The sequence below is a fragment of the Stomoxys calcitrans genome, chromosome 1, assembly GCF_963082655.1.
Source record: "Stomoxys calcitrans chromosome 1, idStoCalc2.1, whole genome shotgun sequence".
Classification (NCBI taxonomy): Eukaryota; Metazoa; Arthropoda; class Insecta; order Diptera; family Muscidae; genus Stomoxys; species Stomoxys calcitrans.
The window spans coordinates 147,432,960-147,458,518 of NC_081552.1; the positions used below are offsets into that span (position 1 = coordinate 147,432,960).

General features: G+C 39.3%; 1 protein-coding gene across 4 annotated transcripts in view; it reads left to right on the forward strand.

Annotated features, from left to right (window-relative positions):
• The window catches only part of LOC106094435 (protein spaetzle 5), a 216,147-nt gene that overhangs the window by 72,796 nt on the left and 117,792 nt on the right, over positions 1-25,559 (forward strand). For 3 of the 4 annotated variants that reach the window (XM_059360803.1, XM_059360805.1, XM_059360804.1), the window contains one exon: positions 454-564. In XM_059360803.1, the coding sequence (XP_059216786.1) occupies positions 508-564 (57 nt within the window). In that variant the 5' untranslated portion in view covers positions 454-507. Of the gene's footprint in view, positions 1-453; positions 565-25,559 lie in introns of those variants that run through there. The other variant, XM_059360806.1, reaches the window with a different exon arrangement.

Sequence of the window (25,559 nt, forward strand, 5' to 3'; positions counted from 1 at the left end):
CACAATGTACCCTTAACTTTTCTTAAATTGAATACGGCAAAACCATATTAAGTCACTCCAATCTGCCCACCTGCCCACTTTCACTGGCGCAGACAATAAACTCCAAATAACCGAAGTAGTTTTGTGATTTTTAAGTTTTTGTTTATGTTTCCCATACGAAATGACACCTCACTTTGGTGGGTTTTTTTATTGCATTGAGTAAATTAACACCTTATTTTGTGAATTGTCCGATATCGGGCTTTTTCACGGCGAATGGCGATTGATTGATTTTTACAGATCGACACTATTAATCAATCTTTATGTGAGGCATCAATCGATCATTTCATGGGATATTGGCTTGGATGCGGTCTACACATTTGCATTTAAATATATACCCTCATTGTATCGTAAAATTAATTATTGATATTTTGTTAATTGTTTGTCTTATTCCCAATTTTTTTGTTTAAATTTTAGGTGCCTAGGCGCGAAACGAACCCAAATGCAGATACAACGACGCATGTGTAAACAATGAAGAGTATTATTTGTCATCTTTCTAGTTATAATGGATTTACATTAAATTATGTGGTAAGTGCTGGCACAACGATGCGATTTTTCCTAAAAATAAAATCCAATACAATTGTTCATTACACTGTGGAATGATTTCAGGGTCATGTTCTGGGGAATTGATAATTCCAAATGGGAATGAATGAGTAGAGCAAAACTCTAAAATGGTTTTGAGTTCTCAGTCTAAATGTTTTTAGGTCCCTTTTAATATTGGCCCTATGTGTCTGTCAGTCCGTTAATTGTTAACACGCTACAGCCTTTAAACTTTTTGTTAGAGGGCTGAAACTTGGCCTAGACACGTATATCTTCCATAAACAATTTATGTTCTTAACCGGACAAAATCGAACCATATATAGATATTGCTGCCATATAGAATGATCTCCGTGTATAGGGTATTTAGTCGGTAAGTGACGCATTTATTACCCGAATTCGCTGAAATTTCAAATATACCCTATACTATGTGTACCGATTTTGGTGCAAATCGCTTGAGATTTAGATATAGCCGTCATATATATATGTATGTATATTGCCGACTTCTTTTTATACCCTCCACCATAAGATGGGGGGTATACTAATTTCGTCATTCTGTTTGTAACTACTCGAAATATTCGTCTGAGACCCCATAAAGTATATATATTCTTGATCGTCGCGACATTTTATGTCGATCTAGCCATGTCCGTCCGTCTGTCCGTCCGTCCGTCTGTCTGTCGAAAGCACGCTAACTTCCGAAGGAGTAAATCTAGTCGCTTGAAATTTTGCACAAATACTTCTTATTAGTGTAGGTCGGTTGGTATTGTAAATGGGCCATATCGGTCCATGTTTTGATATAGCTGCCATATAAACCGATCTTGGGTCTTGACTTCTTGAGCCTCTAGAGTGCGCAATTCTTATCCGATTGGAATGAAATTTTGCACGACGTGTTTTGTTACGACATCCAACAACTGTGCCGAGTAATGTTCAAATCGGTTTATAACCTGATATAGCTGCCATATAAACCGATCTCGGCTCTTGAATTCTTGAGCCTCTAGAGTCCGCAATTCTTATCCGATTGAAATGAAGTTATGCACGACGTGTTCTGTTACGATATCCAACAACTGTGCCAAGTATGGCTCAAATCGGTCCATAACCTTATATAGCTGCCATATAAACCGATCTTGGGTCTTGCCTTCTTGAGCCTCTAGAGGGCACATTTCTTATCGGATGTGAATAAATTTTTGCACAAAGTATTTTGTTATGATACCCAACAACTGTGCCAAGTATGGTTTAAATCAGTCCATGTTTTGATATAGCTCCCATATAAACCGATCTTGGGTCTTGACTTCTTGAGCCTCTAGAGGGCACAATTCTTATCGCATGTGAATAAATTTTTGCACGAAGTATTTTTTTATGACATCCAACAACTGTGCCAAGTATGGTTTAAATCGGTCTATAACCTGAAATTGCTGCCATATAAACCGATCTGGGATCTTGACTTCTTGATTCCTAGAGGTCGCAATTATTATCCGATTTGCATGAAATTTTGTACGACGGATCCCCTCATGACCATCAACAAACGTGTTTATTATGGTCTGAATCGGTCTATAGCCCAATATAGCTCCCATATAAATCGTTCTCTTTATGGGCGCAATTATTATTCGAATTGGCTGAAATTTTACACAGGTCTCCAACATATAGTTTAATTGTGGTCCGAACCGGACCATATCTTGATATCGCTCTAATAGCAGAGCAAATCTTGTCTTATATCCTTTTTTGCCTAAGAAGAGATGCCGGGAAAAGAACTCGACAAATGCGATCCAAGGTGGAGGGTATATAAGATTCGGCCCGGCCGAACTTAGCACGCTTTTACTTGTTTTTCGTAATCTCTATTAATGCCTTCTAAAGGGTGATTTTTTTGAGGTTAGGATTTTCATGCATTAGTATTTGACAGATCACGTGGGATTTCAGACATGGTGTCAAAGAGAAAGATGCTCAGTATGCTTTGACATTTCATCATGAATAGACTTACTAACGGGCACCGCTTGCAAATCATTGAATTTTATTACCAAAATCAGTGTTCGGTACGAAATGTGTTCATTCACCGTAACGTTGCGTCCAACAGCATCTTTGAAAAAATACGGTCCAATGATTCCACCAGCGTACAAACCACACCAAACAGTGCATTTTTCGGGATGCATGGGCAGTTCTTGAACGGCTTCTGGTTGCTCTTCACTCCAAATGCGGCAATTTTGCTTATTTACGTAGCCATTCAACCAGAAATGAGCCTCATCGCTGAACGGTGAATGAACACATTTCGAAACGAACACTGATTTTGGTAATAAAATTCAATGATTTGCAAGCGTTGCTCGTTAGTAAGTCTATTCATGATGAAATGTCAAAGCATACTGAGCATCTTTCTCTTTGACACCATGTCTGAAATCCCACGTGATCTGTCAAATACTAATGCATGAAAATCCTAACCTCAAAAAAATCACCCTTTATCTTACTTTGTTATTTAACATTATTTTAGTTTTTAGTGTTCTTTAGATGGTATTAGCCCAGTGGTCAATCCATATAATATCTTATATATAACAAGTAAAAGCGTGCTAAGTTCGGCCGGGCCGAATCTTATATACCCACCACCATGGATCGCATTTGTCGAGTTCTTTTCCCGGCATCTCTTTTTAGGCAAAAAAAAAATGATATAAGAAAAGATTTGCTCTGCTATTAGAGCGATATCAAGATATGGTCCGGTTTGGACCACAATTAAATTATATTATGTTGGAGACCTGTGTAAAATGTCAGCCAATTCGAATAAGAATTGCGCCCTTTGCGGCTCAAGAAGTAAAATAGAGAGATGTATCGGGCTATAGACCGATTCAGACCTTAATAAATACGTATGTTGATGGTCATGAGAGAATCCGTCTTCTAGAGGCTCAAGAAGTCAAGATCCCAGACCGGTTTATATGGCAGCTATATCAGATTATGAACCGACTTGTACCTCATTTGACATAGTTGTTGAAAGTAACAAATAAAACCTCTTGCAAAATTTCAGCCAAATCGGATAGGAATTGCGCCCTCTAGAAGTACAAGAAATCAAGTCCCCAGATCTGTTTATATGACAGCTATATCAGGTTATGAACCGATTTAAACCATACTTGGCACAGTTGTTTGATATCATCTCAAAATACTTCGTGCCAAAATTCATTCAAATTGGATAAGAATCGCGCCCTCTAGAGGCTCAAGAAGTCAAGACCCAAGATCAGTTTATATGACCGCAATATCAGGTTATGAACCGATTAAAACCATACTTGGCACAGTTGTTGGATATCATATCAAAATACTTCGTGCAAAATTTCATTCCAATCGGATAAGAATTGAGCAATCTAGAGGCTCAAGAAGTCAAGACCCCAGATCGGTTCATATGGCAGCTATATAAGGTTATGAACCGATTTGAACCATACTTGGCACAGTTGTTGGACATCATAACAAAACACGTCGTGCAAAATTTCATTCTAATCGGATAAGAATTGCGCACTCTAGAGGCTCAAGAAGTCAAGACCCAAAATCGGTTTATATGGCAGCTATATCAGGTTATAAACCGATTTGAACCATACTTGGCACAGTTGTTGGATATCATAACAAAACACGTCGTGCAAAATTTCATTCCAATCGGATAAGAATTGCGCACTCTAGAGGCTCAAGAAGTCAAGACCCAAGATCGGTTTATATGGCAGCTATATCAAAACATGTACCGATATGGCCCATTTACAATACCAACCGACCTACATTAATAAGAAGTATTTGTGCAAAATTTCAAGCGACTAGCTTTACTCCTTCGGAAGTTAGCGTGCTTCCGACAGACAGACGGGCGGACGGACGGACAGACGGACGGACATGGCTAGATCGACATAAAATTTCACGACGATCAAGAATATATATACTTTATGGGGTCTCAGACGAATATTTCGAGTAGTTACAATCAGAATGACGAAATTAGTGTACCCCCCATCCTATGGTGGAGGGTATAAAAATCAATTCGTGTTTGTTTGTATGTTTGTGTGTTCCTTATAGACTCAGAAACGGCTGAACCCATTTTCTTGAAATTTTCACAGATGGTGCATAATGATCCCGTGGCGAAAATAGGGTACCACATTTTGTGATATCTGAAGGGGGGCGGACCCTCCCCCTTACCCTAATTTTCAGAAACGCCAGATCTCGGAGAAGGGTTGTGCGATTTAAGCGAAATTTTGTGTGCTCTCATATAGTTTTCTAAAAATAAAAATTTGGTATCCAAATTTCGGATGGGGTACCTAGGGGGCAGCCCCCCTAGCTACCCCTACCACCCTAAAACCTACCAAACATATATTTAGACCAATCACGACAATATGGGACTCAAATTAAAGGTATTTAGGATAAGAAAACGTATCTGATATCCAATTGTCGGACCAAGTGCTAGGGGGACCACCCCAAGCCCCAAAACACCCCTAAATCGGACATATTTACCGACCATGGCAATTTGCGAGGAGAATACGAATCGGATATCCAAATGTAGGACCACGTGTCTGGGGATCCACCCCTTTCCCAAAACACCCCCCAAACAGGATTTATTTACTGACCATGGGACTATGGGGCTTAAATAAAAGGTATTTGTATGTAGAATACGAATCTGATATCCAAATATAGGACCAAGTGTTTGGGGGCCGTCTCTCACCAAAAACATCCCCCAAAGGGGACAAATTTACGACTGTAGCAATATGGGGCTCAAATGGAAGGTATTTGGGAGTAAAGCACGAAGTTGATATCAATATTCGAGAAAAGTGTCTATGGGGCCACCCCACCCCCACAATGCTACCCAAATAGTAAGTATTTTTTGACTTTTGCAATATGAGGCTCAAATAAAAGAGTTTTTAAAGTAAAACACGAATCCTATATATATTTTCAAGGCCAACTCACTGAGTGGCCGCACATCCCCAAAACACCCCCCAAGCCGGTCATGTTTGCCGACTATGGAAATATGGGCTTCAAATTAAAGGTATGTGGGAGTAAACCACGTATATGATGTCAACATTAGGGGCCAACTGTCTAGCGGACGTCCCACCACCATAACAACCCACAAATAGGACGTATTTGCTCACCAAGACAATTTGGGTCTTAAAGAGAGTGGAACTAAAAAATTATAGTTTTTAGCGCCAATACCCCAAACCGGACACATTTGCTGACTTTTGCAATAAGGAGTTTTGATGAGATTAGAAAACGAATTTGATATCCAATTTTGAGGCTAATAGCAATATGGGGTTAAATGATATATAGATATATGAGAATAGAGTATGTTGCTGATATATTTTCCGGGCTTAGTGTTTGAGGGACCACCCCAATGCCAAAACACCCCTAAAGCGGGCTTATTTACCCACCATGTCAATGTGGAGCTTCAATAAAAGGTATTGGGGGGTAGAGCAAGAATTGATACCCATTTTCGGGACCAATTTTCTGGGGGTCAAAATAACCCACAACCAACAATTTTTTAGTGATCATCGCAATATAGGGCTCAAATAAAGGTATTTGGGAGTAGAATACGAATTTGATATCCAAATGTAGGACCATGTATTTAGGGCATCACCCCTTTCCCAAAACATCCCCAAAGGGAAAAACATTTTCGACCATGTCACATATGAAAATGTCAAATGAAATGTATTTGAGATGAGAAAATGAATTTGATAACCTATTTTGGGGCCATTTGTTGGGGGGACGCCTCATCCTATAAACTCCTCTTAAGCCAATGGCAACATGGGGTTTAAATAAATGGTATTTGAGAGAAGAGAACGATGCTGATATTTTTTCAGGGCCAAGTGTCTAGGGGACCACCTCACGCCCGAAAACACCCATAAATCAGATATCATGAGAATATCCGGCTGAAATGAAGTATTTTAAGAATACTTCGTAGACCAATAAAGATCATATGGGATTCAGATAAAGGCACTAATATTGTAAAACTGTTAGTCAAGTTAGCATGGTATTTCACTAAAAGATCTTTAATTGGCGAAAATAAATATTCCAAGGGAACATTTGTTCCATATAAAGTAAAAGAAGGCGCAGCGAAGCGGGCCCGGGTCAGCTAGTACATACATAAATGTAAGAATAATTCTTATGGTAATACAAATAATGGAAATAAATCTTGTGGTGCTTTTCGTTTTAGCCATTTAAATGTTTCTTGATTCGACATTAAGTTAGCGGCAAGGGAATTTTGGATGATTGTTAATTCTTGATTTATTTGATGTTAATTGGGATGAAATCTCTTCCTTTACTGTTTTGATGGTTAGTTCCTCATGTAAGCGGGTATTGGTAATGTATTGTATGTTGGGGCATTTGTGATTATCCTTAATACTTTGGATTGAAACTGCAGCAGTTTTATACTGGTATTTGCGGCGGTCCCCCATAATTGGATACCATATGTCCAGATTGGTTTAAGGATGCATTTGTATATAAGGATTTGGTTTTCCAAGGAAAGTTTCGATTAGATATTTCATTTTGTTCAAATGAATATTTAGAGCCTTTCTTTTGCGTTGGATGTGTTTTTTCCAATTAAGTTTTCTGTCTAGTCAGATTCCATGATATTGGGCATCACATCTATGAGGGATCTCAGTTTGGGTTAATTGCACTGGGGGACAAGTGGTGTTTTCCAATGTAAATGTTACTTGGGTAGATTTCGACACATTTGCCTTTATACGCCATTCGTTAAACCACAATGTATTTTTGGAGGGCATTGCTCGCCTTTTTTACGTCTTTGTTTACGGCTAAGACCACTGTATCATCAGCGAAAGTTCCAATAACACCTGAGTTACACCTGTTCGAATATTGTTGATTGTGCTTGTTCCGCCGGCTTTCCGAACAAAGCAATGTCGGTCATTAACGTAGGATTCAATAAACATATAAAAAATTATTAGTAATAGCTTTTTCATTTGTAAAATAGGCCTTTGTGACATACTTTATCAAATGCTTGCTTGATTCAAAGGCGTTGTGGATTGTTTTAACCAAGCGACGAATTTGTTCAATTGTACCATGATTTTTCCTGAATCCAAATTGATGGTTAGGGAATCGGACTATAACTTGATATAGCTCCAATAGCACAATAGTTCTTATTCAGTATTCTTTGTTTGCCTAAAAAGAAATACTGCGCATTGAACTCGACAAATGCGATCCATGGTGGAGAGTATATAAGATTCGGCCCGGCCGAACTTAGCACGATCTTACTTGTTTTATTTGCCATTGGCATTAGCCGTTTTAAAAATAAATATTCAAGAACTTTGGATATTGTCGTCTAATTTTGACTTAAGGCGTCGAATAAGTACTGTATTCGGTTTTCGCGTTGAAACTCAATATAAAACAAGTAAGAAGGCGTTAAGTTCGGCCGGGCCGAACTTTGGATACCCACCACCTCGGGTATATATGTGAACCACATTTCGTCAAAATCCAATGAAAAATGCATACCTTATGCCCCATAGCAGCTCTATAGATATCATCCGATTTAGACCAAATGCTTATAAGTACAAGTCATTGTTCAACCGAAAGATCGGTCTATATGGCAGCTATATCCAAATCTGGACCGATCTGAGCCAAATTGAAGACAAATATCGAAGAGCCCAACACAAGTCATTGTCCCAAATTTCGGCGACATCGGACAATAAATGCGCTTTTTATGGGCCCAAAACTTTAAATCGAGAGATCGGTCTATATGGCAGCTATATCCAAATCTGAACCGATCAGGGCCAAATAGAAGAAAGATGTCGAAGGGCCTAAGGCAAATCACAGTCCCAAATTTCAGCAAAATCGGATAATAAATGTGGCTTTTATGGGCCTAAGACCATAAATCGGAGGATCGGTCTATATGGCAGCTATATCCAAATTTGGACCGATCTGGGCCAAATTGACGAAGGATGTCGAAGGGCTCAACGCAACTCACTGTCCCAAATTTCAGCAAAATCGGATAATAAATGTGGCTTTTATGGGCCTAAGACCATAAATCGGAGGATCGGTCTATATGGCAGCTATATCCAAATTTGGACCGATCTGAACCAAATTGACGAAGGATATCGAAGGGCCCAACGCAACTCACTGTCCCAAATTTCAGCAAAATCGGATAATAAATGTGACTTTTATGGGCCTAAGACCCTAAGTCGGCGGATCGGTCTATATGGGGGCTATATCAAGATATAGTCCGATATAGCCCATCTTCGAAATTAACCTGCTTATGGACAAAAAAAGAATCTGTGCAAAATTTCAGCTCAATATCTCAATTTTTAAAGACTGTAGCGTGATTTCAACAGACAGACGGACAGACGGACGGACATGTCTAGATCGTCTTAGATTTTTACGCTGATCAAGAATATATATACTTTATAGGGTCGGAAATGAATATTTCGATGTGTTGCAAACGGAATGACAAAATGAATATACCCCCATCCTTCGGTGGTGGGTATAAAAATTAACGAAAAAATTTGCCGAAATGTGTTCATTTCGTCATAACTTGTTTTTTCATCTGGGGAAACTTTACATTTCGGGTCGCCCATTGAGAGCACAACTACAGTCGCTGTGCAACAAGTCATTTTCTTACGAAAAATAAACGCGATCGTCAAACTCCTAATTGTAATTGGGTGTTTGTTAGTATTAGTGATGTTGCTCACATGTATTTGCTCTGGTTGGAAAAAAATAAAGTGTTTGTGGATGCAAAAATAAGAAAGTATTTTTTTAATATAAGTAAATATACTCGAAAGAAAAATTAATATTTCTTTCACAACATGCAACTCAATCAATTTGTACGAAATAATAAGGTTTGTGAAAGAATGTGTTGCGCATTTGGTCTTGCTATTACAACAACAATATGTGGATAAAAGTGGAAGATTCTGACAAAGGCTTTTGGAAAGTTGTGCTTATTTAGCTTATAAGAGTGAAAATACTACAAAATCTAATTATGTTTACAAATAAATTTTGCATTTGTCTCTTTTTAAATTGTTTTGTGTTTCATTAAATATTAATTACGAAGGGGTGGGTTTTGGTTGAAATTACAAAAACATACATGCTCCTGAGCAGCTGATAAATTGTTTGATGCCATATTATTTTCTTTTATATCTAAATGGCAATATTTTGGCCAAAAGAAACCCAAAAAAATCAATCTTGTCAAACGACCGAAAGAACGACTTTCGGAAATTTTTCCGTAAAAAAGAACGTAGTACCAGTATTTATACTGCAATAAATTTGTGGTTCCTTTATGACACTTCAGATCACTGGTGAATTTCACATCAATATAAGCCAAGTAAAAATTACATTTCGGAAAAAGTGTAAATACCTTTTATATACCCACCACCATTGAATCTAGTCATTTCGTTTGTAAAACCTCGAAATAATGATCTGGGACGCCATAAAGTATATATATTGTGGATCGTCTCGACATTCTGATTCGAACTTACCCTGTTCGCCATCTGTAGAAATCACGATAGCGGTCGAACGCGTAAAGCTAGCAGCTTGAAATTTTGCACAGATACTTAAAATTGGTGTAGAACGTTGGGGATTGCATTGGGCCATATCGGTTCAGATTTAAATATAGCTCCCACATAAACCGATCTCCCGATTTGAATTCTTGAGCCCCTGGAAGCCGCAATTTTTGTCCGATTGAGCTGAAATTTTGCATATTGTGTTTTGTTATGGCTTCCAATAACTGTGCCAAGTCGGTCTATAAACTGACATATCTCCCATATAAACCGATCTCCGGATTTGACTTCTTGAGCCCTTACAAGCCGCAAATTTTGTCCGATGTGGCTGAAACTTTTCATGTGGTGTTATGTTATGACTTCCAAGAACTGTTTACAAGTACGGTCAAAATCGGTCCGTAACCTGATATAGCGTCCATGTAAACCGGTCTCTCGATTATCTTTGTTCGGTTCCTAGAACCCGAACGAAGATTCTGTAGCCACTTACTAGTAGGTATACCCGCAGTTATACTTTAACATGGGCATGTCCTCAAAAGAAAGCACTTCAGAGTAAACATACCACCAGATGACAAATAATGAAATCTTCGTACAAATACTGAAGTGCTAAAAATAATGACATACCTCTAAACATACCAAAGTATGGAAAATAATAGCTTCAATTTAATAATACTTATTGCTTTAAAATAATGGCATACCCGCAAACATACTAAATGTTGCAAAATAATGAATTACTTCCAAATGTGCTGAATCACCCAAAATAATGACTTCCATCCAGTAATACTTACTTTTCAAAAATAATGAATTTTTTATTTTGGAATATAATTGATTGAAATCAATTTATTTTTATACCCTCCACCATAGGATGGGGGGTATACTAATTTCGTCATTCTGTTTGTAACTAGTCGAAATATTCGACTGAGACCCCATAAAGTATATATATTCTTGATCGTCGTGAAATTTTATGTCGATCTAGCCATGTCCGTCCGTCTGTCCGTCTGTCCGTCCGTCCGTCCGTCCGTCCGTCCGTCTGTCTGTCGAAAGCACGCTAACTTCCGAAGGAGTAAAGCTAGCCTCTTGAAATTTTGCACAAATACTTCTTATTAGTGTAGGTCGGTTGGTATTGTAAATGGGCCATATCGGTCCATGTTTTGATATAGCTGCCATATAAACCGATCTTGGGTCTTGACTTCTTGAGCCTCTAGAGTGCGCAATTCGTATCCGATTGGAATGAAATTTTGCACGACGTGTTTTGTTATGATATCCAACAACTGTGCCAAGTATGGTTCAAATCGGTTTATAACCTGATATAGCTGCCATATAAACCGATCTGGGATCTTGACTTCTTGAGCCTCTAGAGGTCGCAATTATTATCCGATTTGTCTGAAATTTTGTACGACGGATTCTCTCATGACCATCAGCATACATGTTTATTATGGTCTGAATCGGTCTATAGCCCGATACAGCTCCCATATAAACCGATCTCTCTATTTTACTTCATGAGCCCCCAAAGGGCGCAATTCTTATTCGAATTGGCTGACATTTTACACAGGTCTCCAACATATAATTTAATTGTGGTTCAAACCGAACCATATCTTGATATCGCTCTAATAGAAGAGCAAATCTTTTCTTATATCCTTTTTTTTGCCCAAGAAGAGATGCCGGGAAAAGAACTCGACAAATGCGATCCATGGTGGAGGGTATATAAGATTCGGCCCGGCCGAACTTAGCACGCTTTTACTTGTTTTTTTTTAATACAGTTAATTTCTGTACGAATTAAATATATTCAAATGAGATCTAGTCTTTTTTAACTAACACAAAGAATTCAAACTGTCTTTGCTTTTAAAACTAACAAGTAAAAAGGCGTTAAGTTCGGCCGGGCCGAACTTTGGATACCCACCACCTCGGGTATATATGTGAACAAACTTTCGTAAAAATCCAGTGAAAAATGCATACCTTATGCTCCATAGCAGCTATATAGACATATCAAACGATTTAGACCAAATGCTTATAAGTACTTCAACCGAGAGATCGGTCTATATGGCAGCTATATCCAAATCTGGTTCGATCTAAGCCAAATTGAAGACCAACATCGAAGAGCCCAACACACCTCACTGTCCCAAATTTCGGCGACATCGGACAATAAATGCACTTTTTATGGGCCCAAAACCTTAAATCGAGCGATCGGTCTATATGGCAGCTATATCCAAATCTGAACCGATCAGTGCCAAATTGAAGAAAGGTGTCGGAGGGCCTAAGGCAACTCACTGACCCAAATTTCAGCAAAATCGGATAATAAATGCGGCTTTAATTGCCTAAGACCCTAAATCTGAGGATCGGTCTATATGGCAGCTATATCCAAATCTGGACCGATCTTGGCCATAATGATGAAAGATGTCGAAAGGCTCAACACAACTCACTGTCCTGAATTTCAGCAAAATCGGATAATAAATGTGGCGTTTATAGGCCTAAGACCCTAAATCGGAAGATCGCTCTATATGGCAGCTATATCCAAATTTGGACCGATCTGGGCCAAATTGACTAAGAATGTCGAAGGGCCTAAGACAACTCACTGTCTCAAATTTCAGAAAAATCGGATGATAAATGTGGCTTTTATGGGTCTAAGACCCTAAGTCGGCGGATCGGTCTATATGGGGGCTATATCAAGATATAATCCGATATAGCCCATCTTCGAACTTAACCTGTTTATCGACAAAAAAAGAGTCTGTGCAAAATTTCAGCTCAATATCTCAATTTTTAAAGACTGTAGCGTGATTTCAACAGACAGACGGACAGACGGACGGACATGTCTAGATCTTCTTAGATTTTTACGCTGATCAAGAATATATATACTTTATAGGGTCGGAAATGGATATTTCGATGTGTTGCAAACGGAATGACAAAATGAATATACCCCCATCCTTCGGTGGTGGGTATAAAAATGATTAACGTCAAAAATAAATTATAAGGTATTTACAGTAGCGTAAAAAATTAGTACACAAATAAATTCAAGTTCCATAATGATAAAAGCAAGCTTACATTAATCAAATATTCGATCGAATTTGTAATATCATGTTTGGCCAATATTTAAATTTCATATAGTTTTGTATATAAATCGAGTAGAATTAATCAACAGATGGCGAATCATTTTCCTCGTCCGATGTTTTTCTGGTTTTTGATTTCTTAACGCTCTCGTTCTTAAAATGCCGGCAGATGTTGTTGTTGTAGCAGTTTATTGTGTTCTATCTTTCGTCTGCTTGATTCTGTTGAGTGTCAAGACCCAGGAACTCCGCGACTAAGATGGGGTGCGTCCACAGGGATCTGGGTCTGAGTCGAGTGGGTCTGGCCGGGCAGTTAAACAGGTGACGTGTATCGTGCGGTCCCTGGTTACAATCGGGACATACATCTTGCACATCGGCATCAATCCTAGCTCTGTGGGAATTGAAGCGGCTGCATTTGCCGGGGGAGGTCGATATCTTCGGGTGCAATGGGTGGCGGTCATTCTCCAAGGACTATATTCACCCGGTAGCCAATTAACGCGTCTGCTACCGTGTCTGCATGAATGTTGTTTAGACCCGCTTGATATGCCGCTTGATCTAGAGGTTCTCTCTTGTAACCTTAAGGCTTCACGGCGGTGGATGTCTATCCACAAGATGATGATTTGGATGGTTTCTGCGATAACAGCCCAAAAGGTATTGCTTGGACAGCATGTATTGTAGTTATATCTTCGCACTGGTAGGATCTTTGTGTCCTGATGGAGGTGGTCCACATGAGAACTGAGGAGATAACCCATCGCAGTTCGGAGGGCAGCATTCCGACAGATCTGAATATTATTCCACTGCGTTTCATAAAGTTGACGAGACCACACTGGTGCTGCATAACTTACCACAGACCGGCCAATTGCTTTGTACGTGGTCAACAAGGTTTCTTTGCCTGCACCCCAAGTGCTGCCAGCAAGCGACTTGAGGACCTTGTTTCTACTTTTGACTTTATTGCAGATTGCTTTGGCATGTGAGGAGAATGTATAAGAGCTGTCAAATGTGACGCCAAGTATTTTGGGACACTTGATGGTCGGAATCATATCTCCATCGACCATCACAGACAGCTCAGTATTCACCTCACGCGTATTTGTAGTGAACAGTGTGGCTAAAGATTTGGTGGCGGATATCTTCAGATTTCTTGCAGCGAAATATGAGGCAAGCTCGTTGAGGTAAACGTTCAACCTATCGCAGATGTCATCATTGGTTGGGGGTCTGATGCCATGATCGTACAATCGTCCGCATATGATACGATCTCTATGCCGTCTTGGGGAACTCCCTGTTTCACTCTACGGTGTTTCGACAGATAATTCGCGACCCAACGTTTCAGGCCTGGCTGGAGGGACGTGTTGGCGATGTCCTCAAATAATTTGGCATGGCTGACCGTGTCAAATGCCTTCGATAGGTCCAGTGCCACGAGGACCGTCCTATCTGGGTTGATTGAAGCCACGGCAAATGTGTGTGGTGATGGCATGCAAAGCTGTTGTTGTGCTGTGCAGTCTCCGAAATCCATGTTGATGCTCGGCGAATGGAATTTCTCCTACGAGGCGCGGGAGGAGTAATGTCTCAAGCGTCTTTGTCACTGGTGAGAGAAGGGAGATCGGTCTGTACGACTCCCCCAAACTCGGGTCTTTCCCAGGCTTCAGTAGCGGGATGACTCTGCCCATTTTCCAGACATCGGGAACTATAAGAGTGTTCAATGACTGGTTGAGGACAGCGGTCAGGTACTCAACTCCAGGTGAATCCAGATTCTTCAGCATCAATGTAGAGATTCCGTCGGGGCCCAACGCCTTGGAAGATTTGGCGCCACGGATGACATTCGTAACTTCGCCCACGGTAAATTGTGATGGTGTCATCGGCTCGGAGACCACGAATACGGCGAATGGCTCTCCACCTTGCCCTGTCTCTCTCGGGATGCACAATAAATTGACAGTTGAACAACCTGGCGCATCTCTTCGGATCAGTCACGGTTATCTCGCCAAAAGTGACTGAGGTCCTGTCGTCCCGTCTTCCGGGGTTCGAGAGAGACTTAACAGTGGCCCACAGTTTGCCTGCACCGGTGCCTAAGTTACATTGCTCCAAGTGTTCCAGCCACAAATTCCGCTTATGTTCGTTGACTACCCTGTTTATTTCTAGATTCAGCTCGCTGATTCTGGGGTTAGCGGGGTCCATAGCACGAATCCCATCACGCTCGTCTGCGAGTACCACTGCTTGCGCCGGGAAATTGGGTCGCACTTGTGGTATTCGACCGGCTGGTATAAAGCGAGCGGTTGCTGCGTTGTCACTAGCGTCAAGCGCAGGCGAGATAGGTCTATACTGCATGGAATGATGTATAACGAAGGCCAATCCCCCACCTCCATTCCTTGAGGGATCCTTACGTAGCACATTGTAACCGTGACAACTGTGCAAGCTGCAAGTGTTGGTCAGCTTTGTCTCCTGGATCGCTGCGACCTCTCCCATGACGAAAAAAGACGAACACGTACACTGAGGCGGCAGCCCTTGCCGATGAAGATTCCATCGGGTCAATCCGGTGCGTACAACCGGCTGCCATGGGATTGATGCCGGCAGATAGCTCATTGGTGTTTAAGGCTGCCTCTGTTATGAAAAAATAATATATTAAATTTGTAATTTAAAAATCATGCTCACAATTATTTATACTTACTTTCAATATCGTCCATTAGGTTTCTGTAATTTTTTAGGGCTTTTTCCTTGTGGTAACCGTAGAAGTTATAATCAAGAATTAAATCTTGATTTATTATGGCCGTCAACCCCTTTGCAATACCTTTTCCGGCAAGGAGAGATCTTATAGCATTTATCTGAAAATATTAATTTAACAAATCTAATATTTTAATGTCATAATAATATATCATATATACATACAATATGTTATTTATTTATGTCATTATTTAGATCATCCATTGCCTTTAAATTTTTTTCTGTCTCTATCGTGAATTTTAATAAGAAATCCGAGGACATAATGAGGGACGATTTGACTATCGAATTTAAGGTGATATTCTGCTGATTATTTTATTGCTGATTGTTTTATTGTGATTTGTCATGGTCTTCACTACACTACGTCTTAAACCTAATTTAGGCTCTGCAACGTTTTTGCCGATTTTGATAAACGAATTGTAATTTTGCTGTGGGAGGTGCTTGGGCATTCTCACAGAATCTTTTATAGACTGCATGAAGTTTTCAAAACAGCATGCAGAAAAATCGTTCAAGTTACCAAACTCTTTGACGCATTCTGTCAAATGTAGTAGAGAATGGACATAATAGATTACGCTGGATGACCCATAGAAAAGGTGAAACATTTCCACAAAATTTGTAATAAAATTTTGAACATTTTCTATTTGCACATCATTTGGAGAAGACAGTAAAATCCTGTACGCAGAGTGGAGCAGAAGAAAATGTTCATACATTTCAATGGGCAGGCAATCTTTCAATAACACTATCCCAGTGTATAGAACAATCTGTCTAAATTCCGTAGCTTTCCATCTTGAATTTTCTGCAGCAGTTCGAGGCTTACGAGCGAATTCTCTAGGAATAAATTACGTAAGGCAAGTAAATTTTCAGAAAAAGACAAGATGGAATCTGCAGATATGGGCAACATTGTTTTTCTGTCCTTTATCTGCGTGAAGATTTTTTTGACAACTCCAAGATCGATGGCATGCATGCAGTCAATTGGAAATTGTGTTACCATTCTAACACCTACTTTTTCCAAGTTCATTTCCATCACGTTATGGGGGGTTTGTGATAATTTTCATACTTTCTCAATTTAAAGTCTTTATCTGTCCGTTTCGGACCTAAACTTGCAGAGAATGTATTCACATGTTCAATTCTTTGCTCGATTTGCTGACATTTGGGGCAACCATTGAAAGAATTCTGACCCTTTATGCCACATACAAATGACTTCGCATGCGCATCACATACAAATGCTCTTAAATTAAGTTTAAAGTTTTTTTCATTGATCATCAACCCATTTCGTTGAATATCGACAAATCCATTTGTGAAATCGTGAAGGAAGCAGTTGATGTCGTTTGGTTTTTTCTCTCCCACATAAAAACCAATAATAAAGACTTCACTTTCTTTTATATTGTGCAAATGCCCAAGAATAGGTCAAACTTCAATAGGAGAGCTTTTAAAAAGTGATAACCCATCGATGCCTACATCGAGGTAAAGTTCATCCATATTTAGTTGTATAATGTGGTTAATTTTTTGCATCTGGTGCACTAATCCAATCGTACGTTCCGGGAGAAGCAGTTCTCTCAGTGCAAGGGACATATTGTCCCAAAAATCCAATAGGATAGAGGTACGTCCAAAATTTTTCGATTTCAAGATTTTCAAAATACTTTGAGTGCTATTAACTGTAGGTTTGTTTTCTAAAAACCAAATCTTTAGCTTTTCGTACAATGAGTTTTCGCTATATTGCGGCAATGTGTGTTCATTCACGGAAATAGGAACATTGGACATTTCAACACATTCATCATTTAAGCTATTTCGGACAGTTTAAATATCAGATGTTTGTGAAGAACATGTCGTGGAGGTGGCAGGTTCCACAGGATTCTGACCGGGTGCCTTCAAAAGCTTCATAATTCTCTCCATTTCTAATTTAACTTTACGACTATATTGTCGCTTACCAATCATATTTAATGTGTAAACTTACCTGTTTGTTTTTATACCCTCCACCATAAGATGGGGGGTATACTAATTTCGTCATTCTGATTGTAACTACTCGAAATATTCGTCTGAGACCATATAAAGTGTATATATTCTTGATCGTCGTGAAATTTTATGTCGATCTAGCCATGTCCGTCCGTCTGTCCGTCCGTCCGTCCGTCTGTCTGTCGAAAGCACGTTAACTTCCGAAGGAGTAAAGCTAGCCGCTTGAAATTTTGCACAAATACTTCTTATTAGTGTAGGTCAGTTGGTATTGTAAATGGGCCATATCGGTCCATGTTTTGATATAGCTGCCATATTAACCGATCTTGGGTCTTGACTTCTTGAGCCTCTAGAGTGCGCAATTCTTATCCGATTGGAATGAAATTTCGCACGACGTGTTTTGTTATGATACCCAACAACTGTGCCAAGTATGGTTTAAATCGGTCCATAACCTTATATAGCTGTCATATAAACCGATCTTGGGTCTTGACTTCTTGAGCCTCTAGAGGGCGCAATTCTTATCCAATTTGAATGAATTTTGGCACGTATATTATATGAAAATGAAATTGCTGCGCTTTGTAAGTTTGTTTGTCTGTTCCACATAGACTCAAAAACGGCTGAACCGATTTTCATGCAATTTTCACAGATGATAGAGTATGATGGTAGAGCCCCCGGTCAAAATAGGGTACTACATTTTTTGATATCCGAAGCGGAGGCGGACTCTCCTCCATACCACCATTTTCAAAATCTCCAGATCTCGGAGATGGGTACACCGATTTAAGCAAATGCATGCCACCTTATGGTACCCCAAAAATACGAAATTGGTATAAAATTTTGGGGTCAAATAACCTGGGGAGGACGCACCATCCCAAAACCCACCCGAACGGACATGTTTGGGACTATATTGGTATCAAATGAAAGGTATTTAAGAGTAGAGTACGAATCGGACATACAAATGTCACATTAAGTGTCGATGGGGTCCCCACCCCCAAAAACTAAGTACACATCTACCATCTGAGAGACCTCCCCATCCTCCCCAAAACCCCCAGCAGGATATATTTACCGAGTGGGACAATATGGATATTAAATGAAAGATATTTAAAAGTAGAGTCCAATGCTGATATAAAAATTTATTCCTTGGTGTCTGAGGAGCCCACCCCACCCCCTAAAACCCGCCAATAGGACATATTTACAGATTGGGACAGTATGGGTATCAAATGAAAGATGTTTCGAAGTTGAGTACACATCTGTTTAAAGAATTTGGTCCGAGGTGTCTACGGGGCTTCCCCAACCCCAGAAACGGGCATTAATGTCGAATGTCACAAAATTGGTTTCGAATGAAAGGTCTTTGGGAGTTGACTACGAATCTGGTATACACATACCGACCCCCAACTCCCAATAAAAACAACTCCAAACTGTCATGTAGGATCACCGAGGCTATATTGTACTCAAATGAAAGGACGGGCAATCCCCCTCCCCTATCTTACCAACAAAAAAAAAAAAGAATTAAAAACAATATATGAAGGCCGATGAGAATACAATAGAGCAGAAATAAAAGGTCTTTGGTAGTAGAGTACACTTTTTGCCATAAAATTGGGATAGACAGATCCCAAGTGGTACCTTTGAAATATGTTTTGAGTGTAGATAACCAATACAAAAAAAAAATAATAGTGTGGATCTGAACGAGACCCGTAGCCCTGAATATCTTGATAGCCACCTTCAAAATGGTTTACATTATATGGCTCAAACAAAATCGTGCTCAAGCACGATGCTGATATTATTTCACGATCCGCCCTGTTAACTCCCTTCAAACCTGTTATGATTGCCTACTGTGGCAATAAATAATTTTGAAGGTAGAAAACGAACTTGGTATCCGTTTTTGAAGCCAAGGTAAGACGACCCCCAAGTCTTACCCCGAACTCCTTTAAACCAATGGCAATCGGAGCTCAAATAAAAGCGATTAAAAAAATTCGAGATGCTGATATTTTTCAGGGCTAAGTGCGTGGGTGGCCGCCTCACCCTACATACCCCTCAAACTGGACATATCTGTGGATTATGGACATATTTGTAGATTCATGGCCAAGTGTTTCAGGGACGCCTCACCTCATTAACTCCTCCTAAACCACACATATATACCGACTATAGCAATATGTAGCTCAAATGTGTTGGGAGTAGGGTATGAATTTGATATCCACTTTCTGGTCAAAGGATTTGGCTACGCCAATCCAACACCAAAATCAAGAGAATGAAGCAGATCTAACATCCCAACTTGGGCGGGCGGACCCTTCATTACCCTATTTTCAAAAACGCAAAATCTCGGAGATGGGTGGGGCAATTTAAGCGAAATTTAGTTTGTTTATAGTAACTCAAAATCAGAAAATCTGTATCCTTACTTAGAGTGGGATATTCAGGGGGGCCGCGCCACCTCCAAAGCCCACCAAATGTAAATAATGGCAAAATGGTGTTAAATTAAGGGTAATTGAGACTAAAGCACGAATCTGATATATGGGGGGCCACCTCACCCCCAAAAATACCCCTATACTGGACATATTTACCGACCATAGCAATATAAGGCTCAAATGAAAGACACTTGGGATATGATATCCACATTTTAGCGAAATATTTGAAAGGCCATACCAGCACTCCCAAACAGAACTTATTTCCTGACTGTTCGGCCGGGCCGAACTTTGGATACCTCCCACCTCGGATATATATATAAATCCCCTTTCGTCACAATCCGGTGAAAATTAGATAATTTATGCACCCAAACTCGGCACGGACATTGAGTGGTCTAATATATATGTTACTATTCAATTTTGTAGAACAAAATATTGGTCTTTTTGGCAGATATATCCAATTATAAACTGATCTGAACCATATTAAGGTCGGATATCGCAAAGCTAAAAAAAAATCATTGTTTAAAATTTCAGCGAAATCGGGTAATAAATAAAGCTTTAATGTGCTTCAGTCTCCTTATCGGCAGATCGGTTTATATGGCAGCTATATCTAAATATAGTCCGATCAGAACCATATTTAGGTCGGATGTTGGCAGGTTGTAACCTACTCGTTATTTCATATTTCAGCGAATTCGGATAAAAATTAAAGCTTTTATCTGAACCATATTTATGTCGGGTGTCAGGAGCCTAAAAATAACCCATTGTTTCAAATTTTTGCGAAATCGAATAAAAAAATAAGAATTTTTATGGTCTGCCTTTATCGGCAGATTGGTCTATATGGCTGCTATATCTAAATATAGTCCGATCTGAACCATATTTAGGTCAGATGTCAAGAGGCTTAAAATAACCTATTGTTTTAAATTTCATCGAAATCGGATAAAAATTAAAGCTTTTATGACCTTCAGACCCTTTATCGGGAGATTAGTCTATATGGTAGCTATATCTATATATAAGCCTATAGTCGGGAGGCTTAAGATAACCCTCTGTTTCAAATTTCAGCGAAATCGGATGAAAAATAACGTTTCTATGGGTATTAGACCCTTTATCGGAAAATCGGTCTATATAGCAGCTATATCCAAATATGGTCTGGTTTGGCCCATTCATGAACTTAATCTGCGTGCATCAAAAAGACGTATCTGTGCCAAATTTCAGCCCAATATTTCAATTTTTGAAGGCTCTAGAGTGATTACAACAGACGGAAAGACACAGGGACATCGTTAAGTCGTCTTAGAGTTTTACGACGATCCGAAATACATATACTTTGTAGGTTCGGGAATTGATATTTTGATGTGTTGCAAACGGAATGACTAAATTAATATACCCCTATCCTACGGTGGCGGGCATAAAAATTTGGGTCCAAGTACCCAGCGAGCTGCCCTGACAATATGGGACTCGAATAAAGGGTATTCGGAAGTGACTTACGAATACGATCAGGAAGGAGGAATAGGCTGTATAATTTTTTTAATATTGGAAGGGGGCGGACCTCCCCGTTCCCCAAAAACACCACCCAAAATTAAGGTTGACCGATCGGGACAGTAGGGGTATCAAATGAAAGTTATTGGAGAGTAGAATACGAATATGGTATTAAAAGTTGGATCCAAGGAGCCCAGGGGCCACTCCAACCCCAAATGTTCCCCAAACAAACATATTGGACGTACATATCAATATGGGACCCAAATGAAAGCCATTCGGGAGAAGATTACGAATATGACATAACAAATTGTGTCTAAGTATTTGCAGGTCATACTCGATCATAGCAATATAAGGCTCAAATAAAAGGTATTTGGGAATTGATTACGAATACGACAATAATCTTTGGGTCCAAGAGTCAAGGTGGCACTTTACCTCCAAAAATCGCTTCCAATAGATTATTTGACCAATTAAAACAATAGGGGATCAAATGATAGAGATTATTGTGTAGAGTGCGTCATTCAAATATATACTCAGGTGGCAGATGCAGTGTGGCGCACAACCCTCATATAGACTCCCACCATCAAACGGCTGTATACACCATTCATGATAATATGGGGCTAAATTAAAGGTATAAGATTGTGGACTACGAATCTGATATCTTCATTCTGCTCATATATCTAGCGGACCAACTAACCCCATAACAGTCGATCAATCTCAGTGACCTAACAGGACACTGTGTAAAGACCAAACGACGTGCTGCTGGGCAACACTTTTTTGTTCAAAGTTTTACATGGTTTATCTACTATCGCCACCGCACCAAAGATATAGACTGGCAAATTAGTTCTTTACCACACAAAATCGTTTAATATGGCAATTTGATTTGATGTTAAAACAAGTAAAAGCGTGCTAAGTTCGACCAGGCCGAATCTTATATACCCTCCACCATGGATCGCATTTGTCGAGCTCTTGCCATGGTATCTCTTTTTAGGCAAACTAAGAATAAAAGAAAATAATTGCTATGTTATTGCAACAATATCAAGTTATGGTTCATTTCGGACCATAATTGAACTGAATATCAGTCACACTAGTAGAAGTCATTGTGTAAAATTTGAGCCAAATCTAGTAAGAATTACGCACTTTAGGGCGAAGAAGTAAAATAGAGAGTTCTGTTTATAGGGGATCTGTATTAGGCTATAAACCGATTCATGCCATATTCGACACATATGTTAAAGGTCATGAGAGAAGCTGTTGTACAAAATTTCAGCCAAATCGGATAATACTTGCGCCCTTTAGAGTCTCAAGACGTCAAGATCCCATATCGGTTTATGTGGCAGCTATATCAGGTTATAGACCGATTTGTAAAATTCTAAGCACAGTTGTTGAAAGTTATAACAAAACACCTCAAGCAAAATTTCAGCTAAATCGGATAACAATTGCGCCGTCTATTGGCTCAAGAAGTGAAGACCCCAGATCGGTTTATATGGCCGCTATATCAGGTTATGGACCGATTTGAACTATTCTTAGCACAGTTGTTGAAAGTTATAACAAAATACGTCATGCAATATTTCAGCCCAATCAGATAGGAATAGCTCCCTGTAGAGGCTCAAGAAGTCAAGACCCCAGATCGGTTTATATAACAGCTATATCAAGTTATGGACCAATTTAAACTATTCTTAGCACAGTTGTTGAAAGTTATAACAAAACACCTCACGCAAAATTTTAGCTAAAACGGATAACAAATGCGCCGTCTATTGGCTCAAGATGTGAAGACCCCAGATCGGTTTATATGGCAGCTATATCAAGTTATGGACCAATTTGAACTATTCTTGGCACAGTTGTTGGAAGTCATAACAAAACACGTCGTGCAATATTTCAGCCAATGCGGATAAGAATTGTGCCCTCTAGCGGCTCCAGAATCCAAGATCCCAGATCGGTTTACATGGCAGCTATATCAAAACGTGGACCAATATAGCCCATTTACAATCCCAACCGACCTACACTAACAAGAAGTATTTGTGCAAAAATCAAGTGGCTAGCGTGCTTTCGACAGACAGACGGACGGACGGACAGACATGGCTAGTTGGACTTAAAATGTCATGACGATCAAGAATATATATACCTTATGGGGTCTTAGACGAATATTTCGAGGAGTTACAAACAGAATGACGAAATTAGTATACCCCCATCCTATGGTGGAGGGTGTAAAAAGACTAAATGATGACTATTTAATTGGTATACAGTCATTTCATATATCATATAGGCATTTATAGACAAATATCACATGATGATCAATGTTATAGGCGTTAAGACACTCGAAGCGAGTAGTAACACTAACATTTAAGTTAGCGCCATCTACTGGCTGTTTTCAAATGCTGTTTCAAATGGATTTAGTTGATCCAATTGAAAACAGCCAGTAAATGGCGCTATTTTAGAGAAACCAACATGAATAGAAAGTAGGCAGAGTGGTCAAAATCGATCATACAGCATTTATCTTCGTTATGACTTCTATGCGGTTGTTTGTGGTATTAGTTTTTGACTTTCTCACTCTAGGACGGGCCTTCACAATGATTTTCAAAAGCATCAGATATCGGAGATGGACAGGGCGATTTAAGCGAACTTTTGTAGGCACACTTACATTAACCTAAAATAAAAAAATTGGTATCAGAATCTGGGGTGGGGTGCCTAGGAGGACCGCCTACCCCTAAAAGCCCCCAAAACGTATTTATGGACCAATCACTATAATATGGGTATCAAATTAAAAGTATTTGAGAGTAGAAAGAGAATCTGATATCAAAATTTACTTCCACTTTTGAGACCAAGTCTCTGAGGATCCATCACACCCTTAAATAGGACTTTTACTTATTGGGGTTTAAATAAGAGGTATTTGAGAGTAGAAAAATCCATAGGAAAATTGGAATTGAAATTAGGCAGAAATTGGAACTGAAATTAGCCAGAAATTTCCCAATTAGGAGTACTTTTCTCGAACATAGTATTGTCGGGCGCAGCAGAGCGGGCCGGGCTCAGCTAGTCTATCTATCTATCTATATATATAAATAGCTAAATGAGCCTCAAATAAAAGGTATTTGGTAACAAATTCCGAATATGACATTAAACTTTGCGCCAAAGAATCTGGGTGGTGCTTTACCTCCTAAAGTCACCTACAATAGTTTATTGGAGTGAGGCGCCCCCCACTAAACGGCTGTATACACCAATTATGACAATATGGGGTTAATTTCATAGTATAAGGTTGTGAACTGCGAATATGATATCTTTATTCTGCTCATAAAGCTAGCGGACCACCTCACCTCAAAACAGTTGATCAATTATAATGACCTAACAGGACACTGCCAACATACCCCCAAAGTAATGGCCATTGTAGAAAAATACAGAGGAAAATTGGAATACATTTCCAACTGAAATTAGGCAGAAATTTCGAAATTAAGAGTACTCCTCTCCAACTTAGCATTATTGGGTCCAGCAGAGCAAGCCTAGCTCAGCTAGTATTACATAAAAACCCGAAGCAAAATCATTCCAGAGTTATTTCTTAAATTTTTTTTTTTGCAGCTGGAATTTTGTCTGTAAAATATTTAACTTAACGTGGAATGTTTCAAGCATTTTTAACAGACCGTTCGCAATTTTCACAACTGTTTTGTTTTTTGGTGGAAATAGGATACAAACGTTGTGATTCCTTTCCATCGGGATTAAAATTGTGGATTTGATTGACATATTGACATTGAAAATTAAGTTCCCGTTACACTCAAAGAAATTTGTTATTCGAAATACCAAAAATGTTGGCATAAAACAGTTTTTGTCTGCTGAAAATGGGAAAGCAGACATTGCTGCTGTTTCAGCAAACAAAGAGCTGCTGTTTTAGTAAACAATTCCCTCTGCTGTTTCAACTAACAAAATCTGATGTCTCAACTACAAAGTCTGCTAAAACATTAACCACTTTAAAGCTATTTACATTGTGTTATTTGGTCTCTTATTCA